The sequence below is a fragment of the Cetorhinus maximus genome, chromosome 12, assembly GCF_964194155.1.
Source record: "Cetorhinus maximus chromosome 12, sCetMax3.hap1.1, whole genome shotgun sequence".
Classification (NCBI taxonomy): domain Eukaryota; kingdom Metazoa; phylum Chordata; class Chondrichthyes; order Lamniformes; family Cetorhinidae; genus Cetorhinus; species Cetorhinus maximus.
The window spans coordinates 101,101,543-101,124,141 of NC_135890.1; the positions used below are offsets into that span (position 1 = coordinate 101,101,543).

At 42.4% G+C, this 22,599-nt stretch overlaps 1 protein-coding gene across 4 annotated transcripts in view; it reads right to left on the reverse strand.

Moving 5' to 3' along the window:
• The window catches only part of thoc5 (THO complex 5), a 46,873-nt gene that overhangs the window by 18,656 nt on the left and 5,618 nt on the right, over nucleotides 1–22,599 (reverse strand). The window contains exons 6-12 of one of the 4 annotated variants that reach the window (XM_078554268.1): nucleotides 20,828–20,942; nucleotides 18,496–18,628; nucleotides 17,792–17,827; nucleotides 13,875–13,952; nucleotides 8,501–8,544; nucleotides 4,971–5,070; nucleotides 3,152–3,260 (exon numbers count right to left, since the gene is read on the reverse strand). In XM_078554268.1, the coding sequence (XP_078410394.1) occupies nucleotides 3,152–3,260; nucleotides 4,971–5,070; nucleotides 8,501–8,544; nucleotides 13,875–13,952; nucleotides 17,792–17,827; nucleotides 18,496–18,628; nucleotides 20,828–20,942 (615 nt within the window). Of the gene's footprint in view, nucleotides 1–3,151; nucleotides 3,261–4,970; nucleotides 5,071–8,500; nucleotides 8,566–13,874; nucleotides 13,953–17,791; nucleotides 17,828–18,495; nucleotides 18,629–20,827; nucleotides 20,943–22,599 lie in introns of all 4 variants that reach the window. The other 3 variants (XM_078554267.1, XM_078554270.1, XM_078554269.1) reach the window with 3 other exon arrangements.

Sequence of the window (22,599 nt, forward strand, 5' to 3'; positions counted from 1 at the left end):
ATGTGAACTACAACCTAACCATCAAATCTCCAATGCATTTTGGGTGCAATTTACTGATTGCTTCCCAAGTGGAAACTCTACTCCCTGATGACTAAGGAAGGTTGTAGAGTATTTCTAATTATAGACTAGCTAAATGTTATTTACGTATGAATAGTAGTCCCTGAGAGCTAGGAGAAAGGAAGACTCTAGGGGAAGGATGCACCATCCATGGCTAACTAAGGAAGTTAAAAAGATAGTATCAAATTGAAAGAAAAAGCATACAATTCCACAAGATTACAAGTTAGAAGATTGGACAGAAAATTAAAAAAGCAAAGAATGGCTAAAAAAGTAAGGAGGGAGACATTAGAATTCAAGAGAAAGCTAGCTAGAAAAATAAAAATACTAAGAGTTTCTAGTAAGTAAAGTAAATCCTCTACAGACTGAGTCTGGGGAATTAATAATGGCAAATAAGGAAATGATAGATGAATTGAACAGATATTTTGCACCTGTCTTCACTGTAGAGTTTACAAATAGGATCGCAGAAATGAGGTGGTGAAAGGGAGGGAGGAACTTAAAACAATTACAGTCATCAGGGAAAGAGTACTGAAACAAATATTAGAACTAAAAGTTGACAAGTCTCCAGGTCCTGATGTATTTCAATCTAGGGTCTTAAAGTAGCTGCTGAGATAGTAGATGCATTGTTTTTAATTTTCCAAAATTCCCTAAATTCTGGAAAGGGCCCATCACATTGGAAAACAGCAAATGTAACTCCTCTATTCATGATAGAAGGGAGGCAGAAAACAGGAAACTACAGGCCAGTTAGCTTAACATTTGTTGTAGGGAAAATGCTGGAATCTATTATTAAGGAGGTTATAGCAGGACATTTCGAAAATCTCAATGCAATCAGGCAGATTCAACTTGGTTTGGTGGAAGAGAAATGGTGTTTGAGCCCTTTGAGAAAGTAACAAGCAATGTGGATAAAGGGGGACCTGTGGATGTGCTGGACTTAGGTTTCCAGAAGGCGTTTGACAAGCTGCAACACCAAAGTAACTACATAAAATAAGAGCTCATGGTGTAGGGGGTAACATATTAGCATGGATAGAAAATTGGTTAGCTAACAGGATGCAGAGAGTAGGGATAAATGGGTCATTTTCAGGTTGGCAACATGTAACAAGTGGAATGCTGCAGGGATCAGTGCTGGGGTCTCTGCTATGTACAATCTATATTAATGACTTAGATGACGGGACCCAATATATGCTTGTTAAATTTGCTGATGACACAAAGCTGATTAGGAAAGCAAGTTGTGAAGAGGACACAAGGTGTCTGAAGAGAGTTAACTAAGTGGGCAAAAATTTGGCAGATGAAGTATAAAATGGATAAATGTGAACTTATCCATTTTGGCAGGAAGAATAATAAAGCACCAGATTATTTAAATGGGGAGAGATTGCAGAGCTTTGAGGTACAGAGGGATCCAGATGCCCTGGTGCATATATCAGGAAAAGTTAGTATGCAGGTACAGCCAGTGATTAGGAAGCCAAATGAAATATTGTCATTTATTGCAAGGGGAATTGAATACAAAAGTAGGGATGTTTTGCTGCAGTTGAACAGGGTATTGGTGGGACCACATTTAGAGTACTATGTACAGCTTTGGTCTCCTTATTAAAGGCCATAATTGCATTAGAAGCAGTTCAGAGAAGGTTCACGCAACTGATTCTTGGGATGGGGGTGGGGTTATCCTATGAGGAAATGTTGGACAGGCTGGGCCTGCATCCATTGGAGATTAGATGAATGAGAGGTGGAAACTTAGAACTGTGAGGAGGACAGTGTAGAACTTCAAAAGGACATTGACACATTGGTGAAGTGGGCAGATAGGTGGGAGATGAAGTTCAATGTTGAGAAGTGTGAGGTGATGCACTGTGGTACAAAAAACATGGAGACAGTATAAAATAAAAGGATACTATTCTAAAGGGCGTGCAGGAGCAGAGAGACCTGGATGTATATGTGCATAAGTCATTAAAGGTGGCAAGACAGGTAGAGAGAGCTGTTTCCAAAGCATACAGCATTCTAGGCTTCAATAATAGGGGCATAGAGTACAAGAGCAGGTAGGTTCTGATGAACTTATATAAGACACTGGTTAGACCTCAGCTGGAGTATGGTGTACAGTTCTGGGCGCCACACTATAGGAAACATGTGAACGCATTGAGTAGTGTGCAGAAGAGGTTTACGAGAATGGCTCCTGGGATGAGACACTTCAGTTGTGAGGAAATATTGGAGAAGTTGGGATTGTTTTCCTTAGAGAGGAGAAGGCTTAGAGGAGACTTGATAGAAGTTTTCAAAATCATGAGAGGTCCGGACAGAGTAGATAGGGAGAAATGGTTCTTGCTTGCAAACATATCGAGAACCAGAGGACACAGTTTTAAAGTGTTTTGCAAAAGAAGCAAATGCGAGGTGAGAGAAATTTTTTTCACACAGAGAGTAGTTAGGGTTTGGAATGCACTGCCTGAAGTGTGGTGGAAGCAGGTTCAATTGAGGCATTCAAGAGGGCATCGGATGATTATTTAAATAGAAACAATGCGCAGGGTTATGGGGAAAAGGCAGGAGATTGGCATTAAGTTAAAATGCTCAGAGCTGGTGCAGACACGATGAGCCGAATGGCCTTCTATACCGTAACAATTTTGTGATTCTGTGATCTTATTGAAACATATAAGCTCGTGAGGGGACTTGACAGGGTGGATGCTGAAAGGATGTTTCCCCTTGTGGGAGACCCCAAAGCTAGGGTCACAGTTTAAAAAAAAGGGGTCTCCCATTTAAGGAGGAGATGAGGAGAAATCTTTTTCCCTAAGTCTATGGAACTATCTTCCCCAGAGAGTGGTGGAGCCAGGGTCACTGAATATTTTTAAAGCTGAATTAGATAAATTCTTGATTGACAAGGGAGTCAAAGTGTATTGCAGGTAGGCGGAATGTGGACTTGAGGCCACAATCAGATCATCCATAATCTTACTGAGTGGTGGAGCAGGCTCGGGGGGTCCGAATGGCCAACTCCTCCTCTTCATTTATATGTTTGTATGAATTCCTACCACTTTGCTCCAAATATTCACGCAAATCAGTGCTGTAACCAGGACTTAAGTCAACACAGGAATAATATTTAGGTTTCACTGCCTTTAGCCCTTACCCTGCACTGATAGCTATGGACATTTCAGTAGCTGTGGTCACTTTGGTCTTGACAGTCATGGTATTGAGGTTCATCAAATAGTAGAAATAAAGGTGAAGAACACTGCCATCTGCCAAAAGAGAAAGATAACGAAAGATTAGAAACAAACAATAAATCTGATCAATCTTTACTTAAACATACACTTGATGAAAGCAGGACGGCTTAGAAAAATATTTAAGATGACAAGTACGGAAGTACGATTGAAATGTTCCCATCTGAAAGCGTCCAATATCTCAAACTGTTCATAATACTAGATGCTTCACTGAAAATTTCAATTCCAGCAAAAGGCAATGACTAGGCACACATTAAGATGCTACACTACAAATCATTACAAATTCCACTACTAGTGCTAAACCCACGAAGATTTTCTAAAAATATTTGAGTTGTAATATATTGTGCTATTTTCAACATGATACCAGAGGAATCCAAATGTTTGAAAAAGATGTGAGCTAATGCTACAGGTCTTTTTAAATTTTCACACAGTATTTATCCGGTACATAAAGCTTTGATGTAGTTCTATCCTTACAAACACACAAACAGATAGTGACACACACAGTCACACACACATGGTTGTGGCTGTTTGGAGGTCAATCATCTCAGTCCCAGGACATCACTACAGGAATTTCTCAGAGCAGTGTCCCAGGCCCAAACATCTTCAGCTGCTTCATCAATGACCTTCCCTCCATCATAAGGTCAGAAGTGGAGATACTCGCTGATGATTGCACAATGTTCAGTACCATTCGAGACTCCTCTAGATAGCGAAGCAGTCCATGTCCGAATGCAGCACGACCTGGACAATATCTTGGCTTGGGCTGACAAGTGCCAGACAATGACCATCTCCAGAAAGAGAGAATCTAACCAATACCCTTGACATTCAATGGCATTACCATCGTTGAATCCTCCACCATCAACATTCTGGGAGTTACCATTGGCCAGAAACTTAACTGGACTAGCCAAATACTATGGCCACAAGAGCAGGTCAGAGACTAGGAACCCTGCGGTAAGTAACTCACCTCCTGACTCATCAAAGCCTGTCCACCATCTACAAGGCACAAGTCAGGAGTGTGATGGAATACTCCCCACTTGCCTGGATGAGTGCAGCTCCAACAACACGCAAGAAGCTTGACACCATCCAGGACAAAGCAGCCCACTTGATTGGTACCCCTTCCACAAACATTCACTCCCTCCACAACAACACACAGTAGCAGCAGCGTGTACCCTCTACAAGAGGCACAGCAGGAACTCACCAAGCCTCCTTAGACAGCACCTTCCAAGCCCATGACCACTATCATCTGGACGGGCAAGGGCAGCAGATACATGGGAACCCCACTACCTGGAAGTTCTCCTCCAAACCACTCACCATCCTGACTTGAAAACATATTGCTGTTACTTCGCTGTCACTGGGTCAAAATCCTGGAACTCCCTCCCTAACAGCACTGTGGATGTACCTAAACCACATGGACTGCAGCAGTTCAAGAAATCTTTGAAAGGGCAATTAGGGATGGGCAATAAATGCTGGCCTAGCCAGCGACATCTACTTCCCATGAACGAATCAAAAAAAAAACACACACACTTCTGTTTGAAGATAGCACACTAGAAAGCTATGGAGGTAGTATATTTAAGACAAAACAAGAGTTTTTGATTTTACATAACATTTTGCCTTTGGTATATGCACAACTGGTTTCAGTAACTTTAGATAGCACGAAGGGAATGTCAGTCTTGTTGTCAGTAATTCTGTGTTTGATGATGAGGGTGGAGGAGGTGGTGGGTCAATTCTAACCTTTGTATTTCAGGTCTAAAGTAACAGACAGCGGGTGCCGTTTTAACATTTCTCTGCGTTTATCATCCTGCTGTAGGCCAAGAGTTGGGCGGCGACGTTTCTGGAAAACAGATCAATAGTTTAGCCAACATTTCACAATCAGTTCATTTAAGAAATATAAATATTAGCTGCAATTATGGGATTTGTTCACTTGCTGCAGGAGCAACTCAAGACTTGAATGTCTTAAAACTACAATGAAATGAATAATTAGTCACAAGAAAAGTAGCCAATCATACTTTAATATTGTCTCCTAGTACATATTCTTCACTATACCATATGAACCTTTACCCCTTCATGAGGATGCTTTACATGTGCCTAAAATAGTTAACCAGCACATTAAAAGCACTAAATATTTTTTCAGAGATCACTTTGGAGTCGGCTGTGGCACTGTTGGTAATGCTTTTGCTTCTGAGTCAGAAGGTTGTGGGTTCAATCCCACTCGAGAGACATGAGCACAAAGGCTGAGGCTGACACTCCATTGCTGTACTGAGAGAGTGCTGCACTGTTAGAGATGCCATCGTTCAGATGAGACATTAAACCCTAGGCGCTCTCAGGTGGATGTGATAGATTTCATGGCCCTATTTTGCAGAAGAGCTGGAAGTTTATTCCCAGTGTCCTAGCCAATACTTATCCCTCAATCAACCAACAGATATCTGGTCATTATCACACTGCTGCTTGCAGGGGCTTGCTGTACACAAATTTGTTATTGGGTTTCTTGCATTGCATTACATCACTGACTACACTTCAAAAGTACTTCATTTGGGATGTCAAGTTCATAAATGGCACTGTATAATTGCAAGTTTTTCTCTTACAATTAAAATCAGTTACAAAGAAATACATTAATTTTAAAATGGCTTTTAGGCTATTTTTGCTCAGACACAACGAATGCTGATGATGACGACATGAGCATAACATGCTTGGCGGAGTTGCCAAATCTTTTTGGCCCAAATCCTCTGGCCTCCAGATTGTTGGAGACCAGTACGAACCAAGATGCGCGTTGGGGCTCTGCAGGAGTCCTGACCGCTGACCTCCACTGGAATTGCTAGGGAAGTTTGAACTTCTGACGAGCAATTGCCCTGCTCCCTGGGACCCTCCGCAAATGTCTCAGGCTTTGAGCTAAAGATGGAGACTTCGGATAGTTCCATGGGACTTACCTGAACAGTTATGCAGAAAATGCTAAGACAGAAAAATCCTAGCCTAACTTCTGGGTAACTACAGGACTGACCGCCTCACTCCCCCGCCCCCCCCACCAACTCCCTCTTTGAAACCCCTCCCCATACCATCTCCCCGACACCTAGACTATCCCCACTCCCTGATTACCCCTCGACCTGAACTGACGAGCTCCTAACTTGACTATTCCTCCCAAACCAACCCTGACCCACCTGCCCACTTACTTCACTCACCTCCCCACTCTACCCCTTCACTAACACACATGCCGAACTGGTGCTACAAGGGGGCATGTCTTGTCTTCCCCCTGATGTTACAGCACTGCAATGGAGCTCTCTGAAGGATGCCGCGCTCCACATTTCTGGAGAAGCTGGGCTCAGAAGGCCTGGCAAGAAATGCGGGGCAGCGCCAAGGCGTGGAAATGTTCAAGTGGAGCAGCAATCTGACAATGATTGCCACTTCGTCGAAGGTCTGGGCCATAGTCTGAGAAAGTTGAGTTATCAGTAGAGACACTGAACCTAGACTGGTTTAGCAATAAATTAAAAAAAATATTTTTAAAGTGCACAGTAGCATGGCTCCATCACAGTGTCAGGTTCAGCAATTCTCCTGAGTAGTACTGTTCATTGGCTTAATTAGCAAAGTCTGAACAAAAATATTTTAACAATCACAAAACACATTAAAGCTGCAATGAAATTTGTTTCCAAAGGTCATTCATTATCATAATATGCACTTGGGTTAAAAAGTACACAGGGAATTGCTTCATATACAGTCTTACATAAAATATTCAAGTTATTTCTAAAGTATTTTGTTGGGGATAATAAAAAAAGTTAATAATTATAGATGACTACAAAAACATTAACAGCAAGATTCATTCTTTAACCTTCCTACCATTAATATATACCCTCTAAGCCCACTTTGACTTCCCGTCATGCATATTAAAATTCAGTACCGTGTCAAAAATAACTTTTTAAAAAAAATCTCCATGTGGTCACTTCCTTCCGTTACTTGCTACTGCTGCAACTTAAGTTTTTATAGAACTCTCTCAATAACAATTCTCCTTTCTTTCCAGGATCTAAAAGGTTTTGCTTTTATGTACTTACACAGATGCATATTTAGGGATTAAAAAATCTTGGAACTGCAAATGGTTATAGATCAAGAGAAAGAAAAGGTCTATTTGATCTAGTGCGGAACTTCTGACTGTATATTCTTTCTGTCATAAAGGCCAACTACATCCACCTACGTAACAATTGGCCTTTGCCCCTACCTCAGTCCATCAGCTACTGAAACTCTCATTCACGTCATTGTCACTTTCAGATGTAACTATTCCGAAGTTTTGCTGGTGGACCTCCCATCCTCTCACATAGTAACGTCAGCTCATCAAAAACTTTGTTGCCCGTACATATCCTATTCTGTACCAAGTCCCACTCATCTACAGAAACTGGTCCTTGCTGACCTATGTCGACCTATGTCCTGGTTCCCTTAACAACTCAAATTTAAAACTGTTATCTTTGTCGCATCACTTCCACCCGTGTACAACCAACACCCCCCGTCACAAACCCACCATAATGGCTCCACATTCCATTCTTCAGGGAAGAAAGTAGTAAACCGGGGTACATAATATATGTAGTTATTAGCTACAGTGTTAATTATATTTGATTTGTTTAATTCTTTTATGTACAATAAAGCTTGTTTTGTTAAAAAAAGCAAAATTTTGTGGCATAGTTCTATTGGTTAAAATGAGGCATTTGGATTTCTTTTTGAACGTCAACCAAATGGCCCCCTAACCAGATCTTGGCAATGATCAAATTGCCGTTTGTGCTGTGTACATGTTGGCTGCTGCCCTTTCTACTTTACAACAATGACGACGCTTCAAAAAGTACTTCATTAACTGTAAAGCACTTTGAGGCGTCCGGTGGTTGTGAAAAGCTTTTCCATAAAATGCAAGTCTTTCCTTTTGTTGAAGTAATTATGTTCTTTATAATTTGTAGTAAAACCTGCACTGAACTAAGTGGCCAGAATCTCAGTTTACTTTTAAGAAAGTGTGGCAAAACACATTTAGACACATCCATTGCATCTTAGCAGAGTATTTCTGATCACATTAGAAATTTGTACTGTTATCCAGTTCCTAACGAAGAATAAAGGTTACCACACAAAAGAGTCTTTTTTTCTTTAAGATACTAATCAACTTGTTTCACATTTCCAGCAATTTTGGTTTAGTGATTGCTGGCCAATGGAGCAGGGTTTTAGATTTTGTTCAAGAACGTACTAATGCCACCAAACATCCACTGAACAGATCAAATTCAGCTAAAATTTTAGTTACTTACAGTTGTCGACTGCTCTTCCTCCGCATCTGAGTCACTTTCATCATCTGCAGAAGAAGGCAAAGAAACTAAGTAGCAAGGAAAAAGAAAAGTGACTTGATGTTGCACAGTCCTAATTACCTGAAATAATGGCCAGAATTTTACGTTCGCCGGTCGGGCGGCCAATTGCCGCTGCCGAAACGGGCCGCGCTGCCATTTTCCGCGGGCGGGCCAATTAAGGCTCGCACCGCAGCTTTGCGACTCCCGTGGAGAACGGGAAAATAGTTGCGGGGGCGGGCGGCCTCAGACCGCCGGTTCCAATGGGGAGCTGGCAGCCTGTTTAGAGAGTGGCCAGGCAGCCTGCTTGAAGGAGTGCACCATGGCCACTCAGAGATCAAGAAATGTTGCATGGAGGGCAGAGGAGGTGGTGGAGGAGGAGGAGGAGGGGGGCAGGCTGCAGGAGAGGCCAGCGGGGAGCCACTGTGCCCCCAGATTTTCAGATGCATGCTTTGCTGTCCTCCTGCAAGAGGTGGGAAACCGGCATCAGATTCTGTATCCTGAGGATGGGAGGAGGAGGGCCCCCCATGTCACCAGCCAGGCATGGGAGGAGGTGGGTGAGGCTGTAAGTGCCCATAATGATGTCCGGCGCACTGGCACACAGTGCAGGAAACGACTCAATGATTTGCTGCGCTCCGGACGGGTGAGTACCATGTCTGTCTTGACCATTTGACCCAGAAGGCAGCCTTAGCCTTTGACACTACCACACCCCCACCCCACCATGTATTGCTGCCGTTACTGCATAGGGCATCTGTCGCACGCTGGGTGGGCAAATGGGTACTGACAATGCTTACATCAGCCTTATTGGTTGAGGAGAAAAAGGGCTTTCCCTCAGCATATATTGGTTTCTGTGGCATTTGAGTAGTTTGGGGGCAAGCTACAGGGGAGGCTGGTAGATACATACTCAGAACTCCAACACATGTCATATTGATGGTGATGAGATGGTCCAAGGGGTGCCTCAAGGTCTTTTGGGAAAGTCCCATCTGCTGGCCTCGGCGCCGCACCTATTTGCTCCTCGACATGGGCGCTAGGACCTGTGTGCTATTCAAAGTGATGGCCGCCGAATGTGTCCAAGGGGACTGCTGGGGGAGAGGTTTGGGACCAGCCGTACTGTCTTCTGGGGACTCATCACTAGTAGTGTGGACAGGAGCCGCTGGAGGCCTCAGATGGGCCACTGTGGTTGGGGTGCGGCGTGTGCATGCAGAGTACATGAGCGATCAGCCCCAATAAATCCTCTTCTCTGTTTTGTAGGCAAAAAGTAACCGGGAGCACCTGAGGACTGGAGGTGGGCGTGCGCTCCTCCAGCGCCTCACACGCTTCGAGGAGCAGACCATGGAGCTGGGCAGGAGGCCGGGGGCGGGTGAGGCTGGGGCCCAGCGGGCAGCTATTTGAGGTCCACAGTTCCATCCTCTCTGCCCACCATCCAAACTACTGATGGTTGCTGCAATCGTTAATGCTGCAACAATGCTCAGTCATAGGCTGAGACATTCTGACGTTTGGGTCATACAGGAGGGACCCTCGTCCCCTTGAGGAATAGCGTCGCCACCACCTTCCAAAGTCACCTTATCCCATTTGTGACCACTATCACCATGGTCTAACATGCCATTGGATCGCTGCTGCACAGCCAAAGGCTTAATCCATTCTAGGGGGCTTGGGACCTCCTACACCCTTTCAGCCAGTGCGCCCCACATTACTTTGTCCAAAAGGTCCTCAGCACCTCAGCTGTGAACCTCACGGCACTCAACTTAGATGAATGCCACCACGTTACTCATTCCTGCGCCAAGGGGAAATGTTGCCTTCTGGCCACCCAGTCTATGACCCTCCTTACGGAATGAAGGGCAATAATATGACCTCTCAATCTCCTGTGTTCGGCGGAAAATGTCACAACTGTTTCCTCAGCCCCGCAACTATCCAGGCAACAATGCAGTGTCCCCACTCCTATGGTTCATAACAAGCCATGTGGCATTCATGAGGCCATCTGACCAGCCTGTCTGCATGTGCGTTTAATGGTTGGGGCCTGTCTTGACTCATTTCCACCTCTCCAATGTTCTTCTCCTTAGGGTCTTTAAGGGTGAGCGACTTATGAGGCTGGGGGGGAAAGGGATGAAAGGTTGAATTGAATGAACGCTAACTGATGCGCTGTCCTTGTTGTTAATTTCAGCATCACCACCAGAGCGACCCACATGTCTGCACCGCAGCCCCCCCTCCACACCTGAGGGGCAACATGTGCAACTTGTGGCCCATCATTTCAGCCAGCCAGGCACCAGCGCAAACACATACACACCTCGGTGGGGACTTTACCTTCAGCTAGTGTCCCGGGTCACAGTGGAGAGGGCACATCACGATCGCTGGAGGAGATGGTAGGGGCAGAGAGTGCTGATGGCTCCAGCAGCTGGAGGGCTGCAGGGGTGAGGCACATGCTGAGTCTGGCACTGATGACGTGCCTCTGGAGTTGTCCCATTGCAGCAGCTGCAGGACAGGCAGCATGAAATGTGTTTGCATCTGGCAGGGTTGCATGAGGGAGTGGTTCAGTTGCTCTCTGCGACAGAGGAGTCTCGGCAGAGTACACGTGAAGATTCCACTCTCAGGGCAGAGCATCAGGATTCGTTCAATGAGAGATTGGAGACTCTCATAGAGAGGGGCTTTAATCGAATAGATCATAATATGATTGGGATATGCTCTGACCTGCAAGCCCTCACAGCGGTACTGGCCACAGGTGGTCTTTCCCATTGTGGGAGATGTTGTGGATACCAAGCACTGGCACTTGGTGCCCATGCTTCTGCGGTGAGCAGGGAGGTCGAAATGGACCGCACGTCGGCGCAGCAGCTGCCTGTCGTCGCTGCGAGCTCCTCTCATGGTGCTCCGGATGAGGGCAGCAGCTCCTCTGCCCCTCTGCCAGTCAACGTTTCTTCCGTTGAGGCTGCGACAACTGGGGAGGTGCCAGTTCAGGAACTGGCCACTCCCTCCCAGGCAGGGCCATCACAGGCTCCATGGGCCAGAGGACGCCTGCCAAGGTCAGCTAGGCCAATAGGACAGCAGAGTCAGCAGGCTGTCTCACAAGCCACTCCGAGCGATGAGGCGGCACGTAGACGTAGCACCCGGAAACGTAAGCATAAGGCACCTTAGGCACTCCCTGGGTATGTCACTGGTGATTTTGTGTTGGCCTTAGAATAGGGACCCATTTTACTGTCATTGTGAAATAATCATGTGTGCTTTAATTTTGGATACAATAAAGTCCACCTTTGTTACCATGGCTGAGGGTCTTTTCATTTAGGTGCTTTTTTCTTTTTCATATAATTATCATGAGTGCTTGAGTGGACATTGATGTTTCTGTACTAAAGCCTTATTTGCAGCCGATAAGGTGGAAGATGTAGCACCTAAGTGCCACGTGTGGAAGTTCCAGGCAATGCTGCTCCTGCTGATCCATGTGTGTGGAGCTAGCTGAAGGTTCTTTGGATTAAATTGCCCTGGGTGCCCCTGCCTCCTTGGTGTAAACGCGGGTCGTCATTGTGCCCCTCATCATCGCCCTGTGCTTCCTCATCCTCTGAGGCACTGCTGGATTCATCATGTGCAGCCTCATCCAGGGCGTCAAGGTCTGCATCGTCAATTCCATCCCCCCTTTCCAGTGCAAGATTGTGCAGGGTGCAGCAGACTACCACTATCAGTGAGATGCGATCTGGGGGGTACTGGAGTGCGTCCCCTGAGCGGTCTAGGCAACGGAAGCGCATCTTGAGAAGACTGATGGCTCTCTCCACCACAGCCCTTGTGGTGCCCTGGCTCCTATTGTACTGCTGCTCAGCTTCTGTTCTTGGATGGCAGAGAGGCGTCATGAGCCACCTTCGCAGGGGATAGCCCTTGTCACCCAGCAGCCAACCATCCAGCCGGGCCGGAGCACTGAAGAGCCCCGGCACCTGGGAGTGTCTGAGGATGTAGGCGTCATGGGAGTTGCCTGGGAACCTTGCACAGACTTGTAAAATTTGCATCCTGTGATCACACACTATCTGCACGTTCGTGGAGTGGAAGCCCTTCCTGTTGACGAAGGCACCAGGCTCACCTGCTGGCGCCTTGATGGCCACATGTGTGCAGTCTATTGCACCCTGGACGCGGGGGAAGCCAGCAATGGCTGCGAAGCCTCTGGTTCACTGTGCCTGACTTGCCTGGTAGCAGCGGAAGTGGATGAAGGTAGATACCTTTCCAAACAGAGTGTCTGTAACCTGCTTGACACAAGTGTGGACAACTGATTGGGAGACACTGCAAAGATCACCCACCGAGCCCTGGAAGGAGCCAGAGGCACTGAAGTGGAGGGCAACTGTGAGCTTCAGAGCCGCTAGCATGGGGTGTCCTCCCACACAGTTAAGGGAGATCTCAGGGCCAATCATCTGACAGATGTAGTTGACTGTCTCCCTTGAGAGTCGGAGCCTCCTTTGGCACTGCACAGTCATATTGAGGTAGATAGTGGCGTCGTCTGCGGCCCTTTGCACCTTGGACAACCTCTTGGCCCTGTGCTCCTTGTGCCTGGACATCCAAAGGTGGCTCCCTTGGAGGCTGATTGTTCAGTCCTGGCCTCCTCCTTATTCTATTCCTCCCTTCCTCCTCAGGGGAGCTGCCTCCACTGGAGAGGTCAGAACCCATAGCCCCAGGCTAAATGGAGGCCCCCGGAAAGCTGCAAGGCCGAAAAAGATTGCTGTCTGCAGACTGGTTTCAAATTACACAAAAACCTCTTGGACATCGATGAGAACTACTAACAACCACACAGGCAAGTTTTAAACACTTTCATCATGTTTTACATGAAGTTATAATTGAACAACCCCTGTGAGTCCACATATCCCGACATTGCAAAAGTTTTCTTAAATAACCTCCTACCCACCCGCCCGTTGGGCCTGTGCGCCGACCTGAAGTTCGCACGGGGGCCCCTCAAAATCCTGGACAATTGGCAAGTTAAGGGCCTTAATGAGCCCTTCAATTAATGGCGGACGAACTGAGCGCGCCCGCCCACCGAAATATTGCGATGCCGTGCGCTGACGTCGGTATGCTCACGTGACATTTTACGTGCTGACGTGCAGGCTACGCCACCCGCATGTCAGCCGGAAAATTCTGCCCAATATATATGGACTCTGCCAGAGGGCCCCACCGCTGCAATCTGCACCAGTGAAGCCAGTATCAATGCAACAGCTTCCAACTGAGACCATACTGGGAATTGTACCAGGAACCTTCCTGGGCTGTACAGCTTAATTAAAACTTAGAGTCATTGGAAAAAGAGCATTTAGTTGCTAATTAAAGCATAAATGAATTTCCAAGTAAAATTCCAAATAGCCCTAATTTCCACCCGCTATTGGATTACCTTGGGAATCCTCTGGTGGTCTTGCAAGTGCCTTGGCTTCTTCCACATCCCCTTCAATAGCTACTGTAAGGTTCTTATCTGGCAAAAGAAGAATATTAATTTGATCGATATAATTTCATAAGGTCCATGCCAGAAAATAAAGATGGTAAACAAGTTTTACCAGATTTTACCAGACAAGTATTGGTCACTTTCATTTATGGTGCAATAGCTCAAGTTAGTTGGGAAGAAATGTGGCTAAATTTTCCTCGTGACAGTATTTTACAGGGAGCACTCTTTACGCAATGAGGAGCTGCTGTGTCAGATTTCAATGCAAAATTTAATCCAAGTCTAGCATGGCACCAGGAAACTGCACCAATTGTTATCCACAAGTAGTACTGATAAGTTTTCAGACCCATATAGTTCTATCGTGTGGGCAAAATATGTTTTTTTATAAATATCTGGCTTGTAGTCTGAAACTATCAATAAGCCATATTACATTTGACTGATGACACTTACACAAATTGATAACTTTGCTTTCATAAACACCAGTTTATTGCTACTTCAACCTCTCAGTTGGTAATGGTCAGAACTGTCAGTGTACTTCAGGGCAGGAAAACAGCACGTGTATATCAATTTAGTGTTCACACATGGTGATAAGGGAATACTGTGACATGCTTCAAATGAAGGCAAAAGATTAAAAATCTACACGGATGAAACAATATGGCAATAAACAGCTTTAGCCAAACTTAGGTCAGGTAATGGTTGAATTCTGTTGGCAATATCAGTGTGTCTAGATACTCTTTTTAAACTTTACTCCCTAGAACAATAGTGTTTATGGCCTGTACAGATTAAATTCATGGTATGTACAACCAGAAAACTTCACCTCTCCTGTCACATTACAGAATGTAATAGGTTCCCCACTAATTAAAATCTGTACAGTGCAACTTAGGATAGACCACGCCACAGTGAACTTCAGACGATGTTGGCCAATTACTGTATAACCCACAAATTTTATTTCTTGACTATGAAAATTCCTGAATTGCATAAGAACCAGAAATCAAAAAAAACTTGCATGGATGTTAAAAATCAATTAGCTCCCTGAATTATACAGAAATTGAAATTATAAAACAAAAAAGATAACAAATTATTTAATACTGAAATGATTCATTTCAAATTTGACATTGTGGTCAGTGTTAATTCTTTACTTCAGGGGTAGTATGCTACAAAAGATTAATATATGCACAGCTAGTTGTGACTGCAATCAAGGGTGTGGGGGATTACATAGATAAAACCCAGAAATTTTAGTAGGTTAGAAAATGTGTAAAACAGATTGTGCAATGCATCTGCACTTGATGCTTGGGGATATAATTATTTATTCGTGAGACAAGGTTGTAACGTTTAAGGAAAAAAATTAACATCTGTTAAATTCTTCATTGACATCATGAAGTAACCGGATTTAAGGGACTGGATTTTATGGCAATAATAATGATGAAACTGTCAGTGCTCCCAGTCATTATTCCATTGAAACTGATAACTTCAGCAGTCCTCACATGGGCAGAGTAACACCGATATCCAGAAGCTGCTGCCAATGATTCAATGCTCCTCTAGAAGATCTGCTGTTAAGACCCTTAGACTGCAATCCCTAAGCAACCAGCATATTGATGAAAACGTCCAGTTTTAAATTACCAGTGTTGCTGTAAAAGCCCTTGAAAAAGTTACACCTTATTGAAGGAGATGTAATTGGGTTTTCAAAGGTGTACTTCCATAATTAGTGCTAAACTGGTCTGACACTGGCCCTGAAAAGCTATTTTAATATTTGTGGAACGTCCATTTTCTTCATCATGATATAAGATTTCACATTAGTTTTGTTTTAAAGTTTGTTTATAATATTTTGGCTTTGTTGTCAATCCATAATTAATTTCTCTGTCTGAAAATTTAAAATAAAAGTGGAGGCATTCAGCGATTTAACTTCTTGCTTTCATATCTGTGAAAATACTTCAATTTGATTGGTTGCTTACCCTATTTGCTAACATCATTGCTGCTGGACACCAGCAAACCCCTTGACTTAGTGCCAGATTTAAACTGCTGTCAGGAAAGCTCAATGCAGAGATCACTAGACCTTTGTGGGTAACTTTCTTCAAGTTCAGCAGCGAGCGCTTTTGCTTTGCCACTGACTTCAAAATTTAGACCAAGGTTTTTATCATGAAGATGAAAACTCTTTGACACTGCAAAAAGTGACAGTTTTCTTCTGCGTGACACTTTTTACAAACTCATTATGAACATGCTATGCTCACCATTTGTTCTAATGGGTAATTGACAGGGATAATGCAATGTAGAGTAGTACGAGGGGGGACAGAAATATCGAAAAAAAATTACTAACTTGTTAGTTGTGCAGTAGTATTGCAAATTTATGAAATTATATTTTAATTACCATATACATTTGATTAAAATTATAACATAATCCTCAATTTTTTTTCAAAGAGGGAGTTGCTGATAATAGCTAGGTTATCAGGTGCAACACCAAATGATGCCAAAGTAGTTTAAGCATCAGGAAGGAAAAGCACATCTCCACCTAGTATCTGAGTTCAGCATACTTAAAAGTGGCACTTAAGTCAGGAATTGGGCATTCTATGATCATCTACACACGTTCAAAATGAAGTAAAGGCCTGTCAAAATCAAAACGGAATACAATTAAATCTGCAACTTTGTTTGTGTGGAAAGAACATTCTTTGCATGATGATTAATGAACGATGTCAGATCCCTACAGTTACAAAAAAAAAATGACCCAAGAAAATACTAATTTTTAATTCTGTGCTAGCTGTCTACATGGTAGTTTAAACACCACAGAATACAAAGAGCAGAAATATTGTACATTGATACTAATCAATTCTACATATTAAGCTTTGGCTGGGTGTTCCAAGCCAAAAAATGCAAAGCAAATGTATAGATGGGTTTGATATTTTACGTTTCCAGGAATGGGGCAGCCATCTCATACTTTCAAAACTGAAATTGAAAGCTTCAATTGATAATTGCATTAGAATCTTGTGTGCTCTCTCTTTTATTTTGAGAGTATATATATATAAATAATATATTTATTTGAAGCTTTTTCGTATTTCGCTGGAAAAATCAACATTTCTAATTGACTTATTTATACAAAACTACATCCAATTCACATCTTAGTAAAAGTACTTTCTAGTTGTTCATTCTACCATTACAAGAAGTTAATGAATTAGAGTATAAGTAGAAAAATAGGAGATTGAAAATCGGAATCAGTACATTTAAAAAAAGCTAATGCACTCATTGAGTTAGGTCAAAATCTGCTTGGGTGCAGTACTTAAGCATTTCATGCTGATGATAGCTAGGAATAAACTTAAAACACAAGCAGATGGTCTCACTTAAAATACAGATGGTAGAACAGCATACATAAATCTATATCGATATGTGCAAACTGAGAAACTCCCAGTCTAAGTGAAACATTGCAGCCTCTTCCCTAGAGAAATACATCTATTTCAGTTATGCAATTCTCGTGCAATATGGTCAAGATATTTCCCTAAGATTGGCTAATGTAAAGCATATGTAGGAAAAATTAACATATATTACAAATATATAAACAATGAAGACAAGCTGCATTAATTCCACAGGATACCATTCTCTGTCAAGTGTTCTATTAAGGCTGATCACTGAAGAGATTCTCTTCATATTTTAAGAATATATTCAAAATTTGAAAACAAATATCTATTTTAAAATCACACCTTTAGTAAGAACTGGCTAAATCCACACCTGTAGTTTGTATTCTCAAACATCTTAATCTGGATTTAAAATATCATTGTTTTATCAGTGAAACTGTGTCAGTTGGAAGTTACAATATGCAAGCAGCACAGTACTAAATGCAAAAAAATTCAAAGCTTAATAAACAATATTCAAGTCCCAATACTCACCCCGCCCATAGGGCTGGGAGGCCTTGTTCATCTGGGCTAATGGGGCATCCACCACCACAGCCAGAAGAGGATTACAAAAAAAAGGATTGCGAAAGAGAGACACGGTGTCAGTAAAAGAAAACAGATCAGCAACAAAGCTGAACTTAAACCAGTAATTAATCTCACATGCTAAATTAAAAACCCGAACAGAAGTAACTACTTGTCAACTGACAGATTAAGAAACTAACAGTAAAAAAATTAAAGCTATTACACAGGAGTTTCTGCCTCACAAATGCCACCCACAGTAAACACTATTAATTTATGCAAGATATGTGGTAGGAAAACACAAGTAGGCCACATTTGCACAAGTATTTCTTATTTGAAATAGTTTTCCAAAATCTGGCAACAGAAGGGCAGCACAGAAATATAAGGATAAAAAATATCAACATCAGCAAAAAATACTATGAAGAAACACTGAAGATTAATACAGTGAACCATTTCAAATGTCAAAGAAAAAATAGTATTTTAATATATACATTTGCCAATGCAACAATTGTATTAAGAGCAAAAAAGAACATTTAAAGTTTTCAACTCCAGTCTGATTTAAATTTTGTATGTAATAATTTTAACAGGTTATAGAAACAATGATAGAAATGAAAACAAATGCATTGCTATTGTGAACCTTATGCATGCCAAGGCACTCAGTCATTATGCAGTTGACTTACCACAAGCTTGCCCATAAGAATTTGCCTGCACGTACAGCACATATAATGGAGGAGGCAGGTGTCTAGCAATTTCATACTGTTTATGAGCTTGGTCAAAGGGCATTGAAAGATACTCCTGGACTGGTAAAGATGCCTAACGAAGCAGTAAAATAAATAGTCAATGGACTCTCAAATGCTGTATATGATAAAACCAAAACACACATTGTTTATTCATAGCATTAGTCACACGAAAATTTAAGATGACCTTCCTTTAAACTCACTCTGAAGACAGAGGACATGTGTTCTAATTATGTGCACCACACTGCACCCCCTCCTCCCAATGATTCAGCAGCGTAAATGCACTGTGCAGTAATGCAATAATCCACACAGAACAGGGTGGCTCTTTTGTGATCACTGATCTGTGCCAATTTCTGTTATAGCACAACAGTTAGTTTTAGTGCCCAGACTCAGAAATTCTATGGACACTAACTGGAGAGAGGCTCAGCAGCGTCCACTGTCCCCGCCCCCCCAATTTGAGAAAATTAGTACTGCTGACTATTTAATTTTATATGCATATATGAGGGAGAAGGGAATATCAGGAGAGGAGACTAGGGTGGGAAGAGGCACTTAAAGTCAGATGAAGCTCATGTGGAGTATAAACACCAACACAGACTAGTTGGGCCAAATGACATGTTTCTGTGATGTAGATTCTGTGTAATTCTACGTTCTTATAAAATTGGTTAGCACACCTTTTTGTCACATGCCTGGTTGATATTGTTGAGCCTTGGCTGAAGATTGTTTAAATATTCCTTTCTGATTTTTATTTTCTCTTGGTTACCTAGCAATTCTTAAAATAGTTTATCACTGCCTAGACTTACACAAGAGCATCATCAGAAGCTGCACATCTCAGCAAAACCATAACCCTGCATGAGTTCCTATCTTCAGAAGAGAGTGAAAAAATTGAAGAACATAATCTAATGTAAGAAAAGTGCATAATGAGCTACAAAAGTAATTGGGATAGTTGCTACATTGTGAATAAAATGAGGACATTCTTCTGCTTGCAGGCTGGCTGTATTATAGTGTACAGGTGCTCTATGGAAGTATCAGCACAGAAGGTGCAGAATCTATATATTATTTGAATATTAATGCAAGAATAAACGGTCAACTAGTGATATACATTTCTGGATATTCTAACACAACTAATATTCAAATAAATTACAAGAGAATGGTCAAAAAACTTAGAAGTTTTTCAACCAAAAATTACCATAGCTTGCTTCAGTTTTGGCCAAAGCACAGGGAGGAACACGAATGAGAGGTGGGGAGGAAAGAGAAGGGGCAAGTAGTTTCTTCCTTAGATGAGGAGGAGGGAGGAAGTGGGAGAAGAGACAGAGACAAACAGATACAATCTGGGCAGATTTGTGTTAATGCCCAATAAAAAAATAGCTCCACAAACTTTAGTACAAGCAAGGTTCTACTTTATCATGAACATGTAACTGCAAGTTTTTGGGAAACATAATTCAGTTTGGCAAAGATTCTTTAAGTAGATGATTCCAGTCACCAACACTGGGTTTCATGTTCAGTCTCTCTAGAGCCTGTGACATAATTAAATCTTGCGCTGAAGTTTTGAGGGACTGGCTGACAGCACTGTGTGCTAACAAACTATCTGGGACCTGGATTAAATCTAGCCTTGACTGACAGGATAAAAGTCCCCTTGGGTAGGCATAAAAGTTTAAATATAAATAACTTTACATATTGTTACACCAGGTCTTAGTGGGCATATGTTCATAGAATAAATCCATTCACAATTTGACATGATATACAATATAACTCAAATTAGGAAACCTCAAATTACGAAGGAGTGGTTCGGGGTGTCGCTTTTCTGTGGTTATAATTAAGGGACATTATTGGAAAAAGAGACGCATCTTCCCATGTTGCATCTAATCTAGGATTGTTTGATGCATACGCTGGGTAACAAAGCTAGAAACGTTCCATTCTCTTCCTATTATCCTTGACTCAAAAGAGCACAAAAATTCCCACAAAATGTTTTAGGCTGCAAAAATTACAAATTTACATGATATCATTTTGGTTTGCAGGCTGGATGGCGCTTGCAGTGATCATGTCATTAATGCTGGAGATGTCATGCTTCATACCAAGTGGCCTTTCCCAAATATTATTAGTTTAAAAAGGTTTTAATTACATGAACACAAGCACTTTGCCTCATTAGGGGTAAAGATGATACATGGAGTGAACCATGCAAGTCTGCATCATGATCCAAAAAGACAATTTATTTTGACTGTACGGTAATGGTTAAAAAGGAAGACTTGTCAAGTTGAAATGCATTTTCCCCACATACCTGCATGATAGTGTTGAGCCTTGGCTGAAGGCTGCTTAAATATTCCTTTTTGATTTCTATGTCTTTTAGAATTTTCTCTTTGTTTGCGAGTGATTCTTTATATTTTTCGGCCAACCTAAAAATAAAAATTAATAGGTTTCAGAAAGCTTTTAGTACAGAAACCAATACAACATAAGTACAGGGGTGAACTGAAGGAAGAAATAAGAGGGGCAAAGAGAAGAGTATGAAACAGATTGGCAGGTAACATAAATGGGAACCCAAAAGTTTTTTCTTTTACAAACATATAAACAGTAAAAGGGTGAGGCTGATTAGGTACCAAAAAGAGATCGCCTTGAGAGGCAGACAGCATAGGTGAGGTACTGCATCTGTCTTTATTAATGAAGATGCTGTCAATGTCACAGGAAAGGAAGCAGTGGAGAAATCGGATAAGATAAAAATAGATAACTAGGTACTTCAAAGGTCAACTGAGTTCAAAATAGAAAAGTCACCTAGTTCGGACGGGTTGCATCCAAAGATGTTGAGGGAAACAACGATGGAAACTGTGAAGGCCCTGGCCACAATATTTCAACTCTCCTTGGAGTCAAGGATGGTGCCAGAACATGGAGGATTGCAAATATTACACCCTTGTACAAAAGAGGAGAGGGATGAACCCAGGGATTCAGGCTAATCTGTCCAATGTCAGTGGTGGGGAAATTTTGAGAGACAATAATTTGGGATAAAATTAGTTGGCACTTGGAAAAATGTGGGTTAATAAATGAAAATCATCACAGGTTTGTTAAAGGCCAATTGTGTTTGAATAACTTGATTGAGATCTTTGATAAATTAACTTATGAGGGTAGTCTGGTTGATTTGATGAAGTACCAAAACATAGACTTGTTAGCAAAATTAAAGCCCATGGAATTAAAGGAGCAAAGGTATCATTGATATGAAATTGGCTAAGGGACTGAAAGTAGTGGTGAACAGTTGTTTTTCAGGCTGGAGTGAAGTGTGCCGTGGTGTTCCCCAAGGGTTGTTGTTGAGACCACTGCTCTTTTTGATATATATTAATGATCTGGGTGACAAAACTTGGAAATATTGTGAACAGTGAGGAAGTATACGTGCACAAATGATTGAAGAGCAGGCTGAGAAAGTGGTTAAAAAGGCATACGGGATCCTAGGCTTTATAAATGGAGGCATAGAGTACAAAAGCAAGGAAGTTATGATGAACCTTAACGAAAAGCTGGTTTGGCCTCAATTGGAGTGTTGCATCCAATTCCAGGTACTGCACTTTAGGAAGGATGTGAAGGATTTACAGAGGACCCAGAAAAAATTATGATAAAGCTTCAGGAAATGAGAGATTTCAGTAATGAGGATAGATGGGAGAAGGTGGGGTTGTTCTCATTACAGAAGGTTGACAGGTGATTTGATAGAGGTGTTCAAAAACCATGAGGGGTCTGGACAGAGTGGAGGGAGAGAAAGTATTCCCATTGGCAGGAACTAGAGGACATGATTCAAGGTGACTGACAAAAGAGGCAAAGGCGACAAGGAAATTTTTTTTTACAGAGTATGTGGTTATGGTTTGGAATGCACAGCCTGAGACTGTGGTTGAGGCAGATTCAATTGTGAATTTCAAAAGGAATTGGATAAGCACCTGAAGAGAAAAAAAAATCTCTAATCTCTGAGCTACGGGGAAAGAGCAGGGGGATGGAACAAGCAGAGTTGCTCTTGCAAAGAGTGGGCAGGTTCAAGACAGGCTGAATGACCTCCTGTGCTATAACCATTCTATGGTTTTA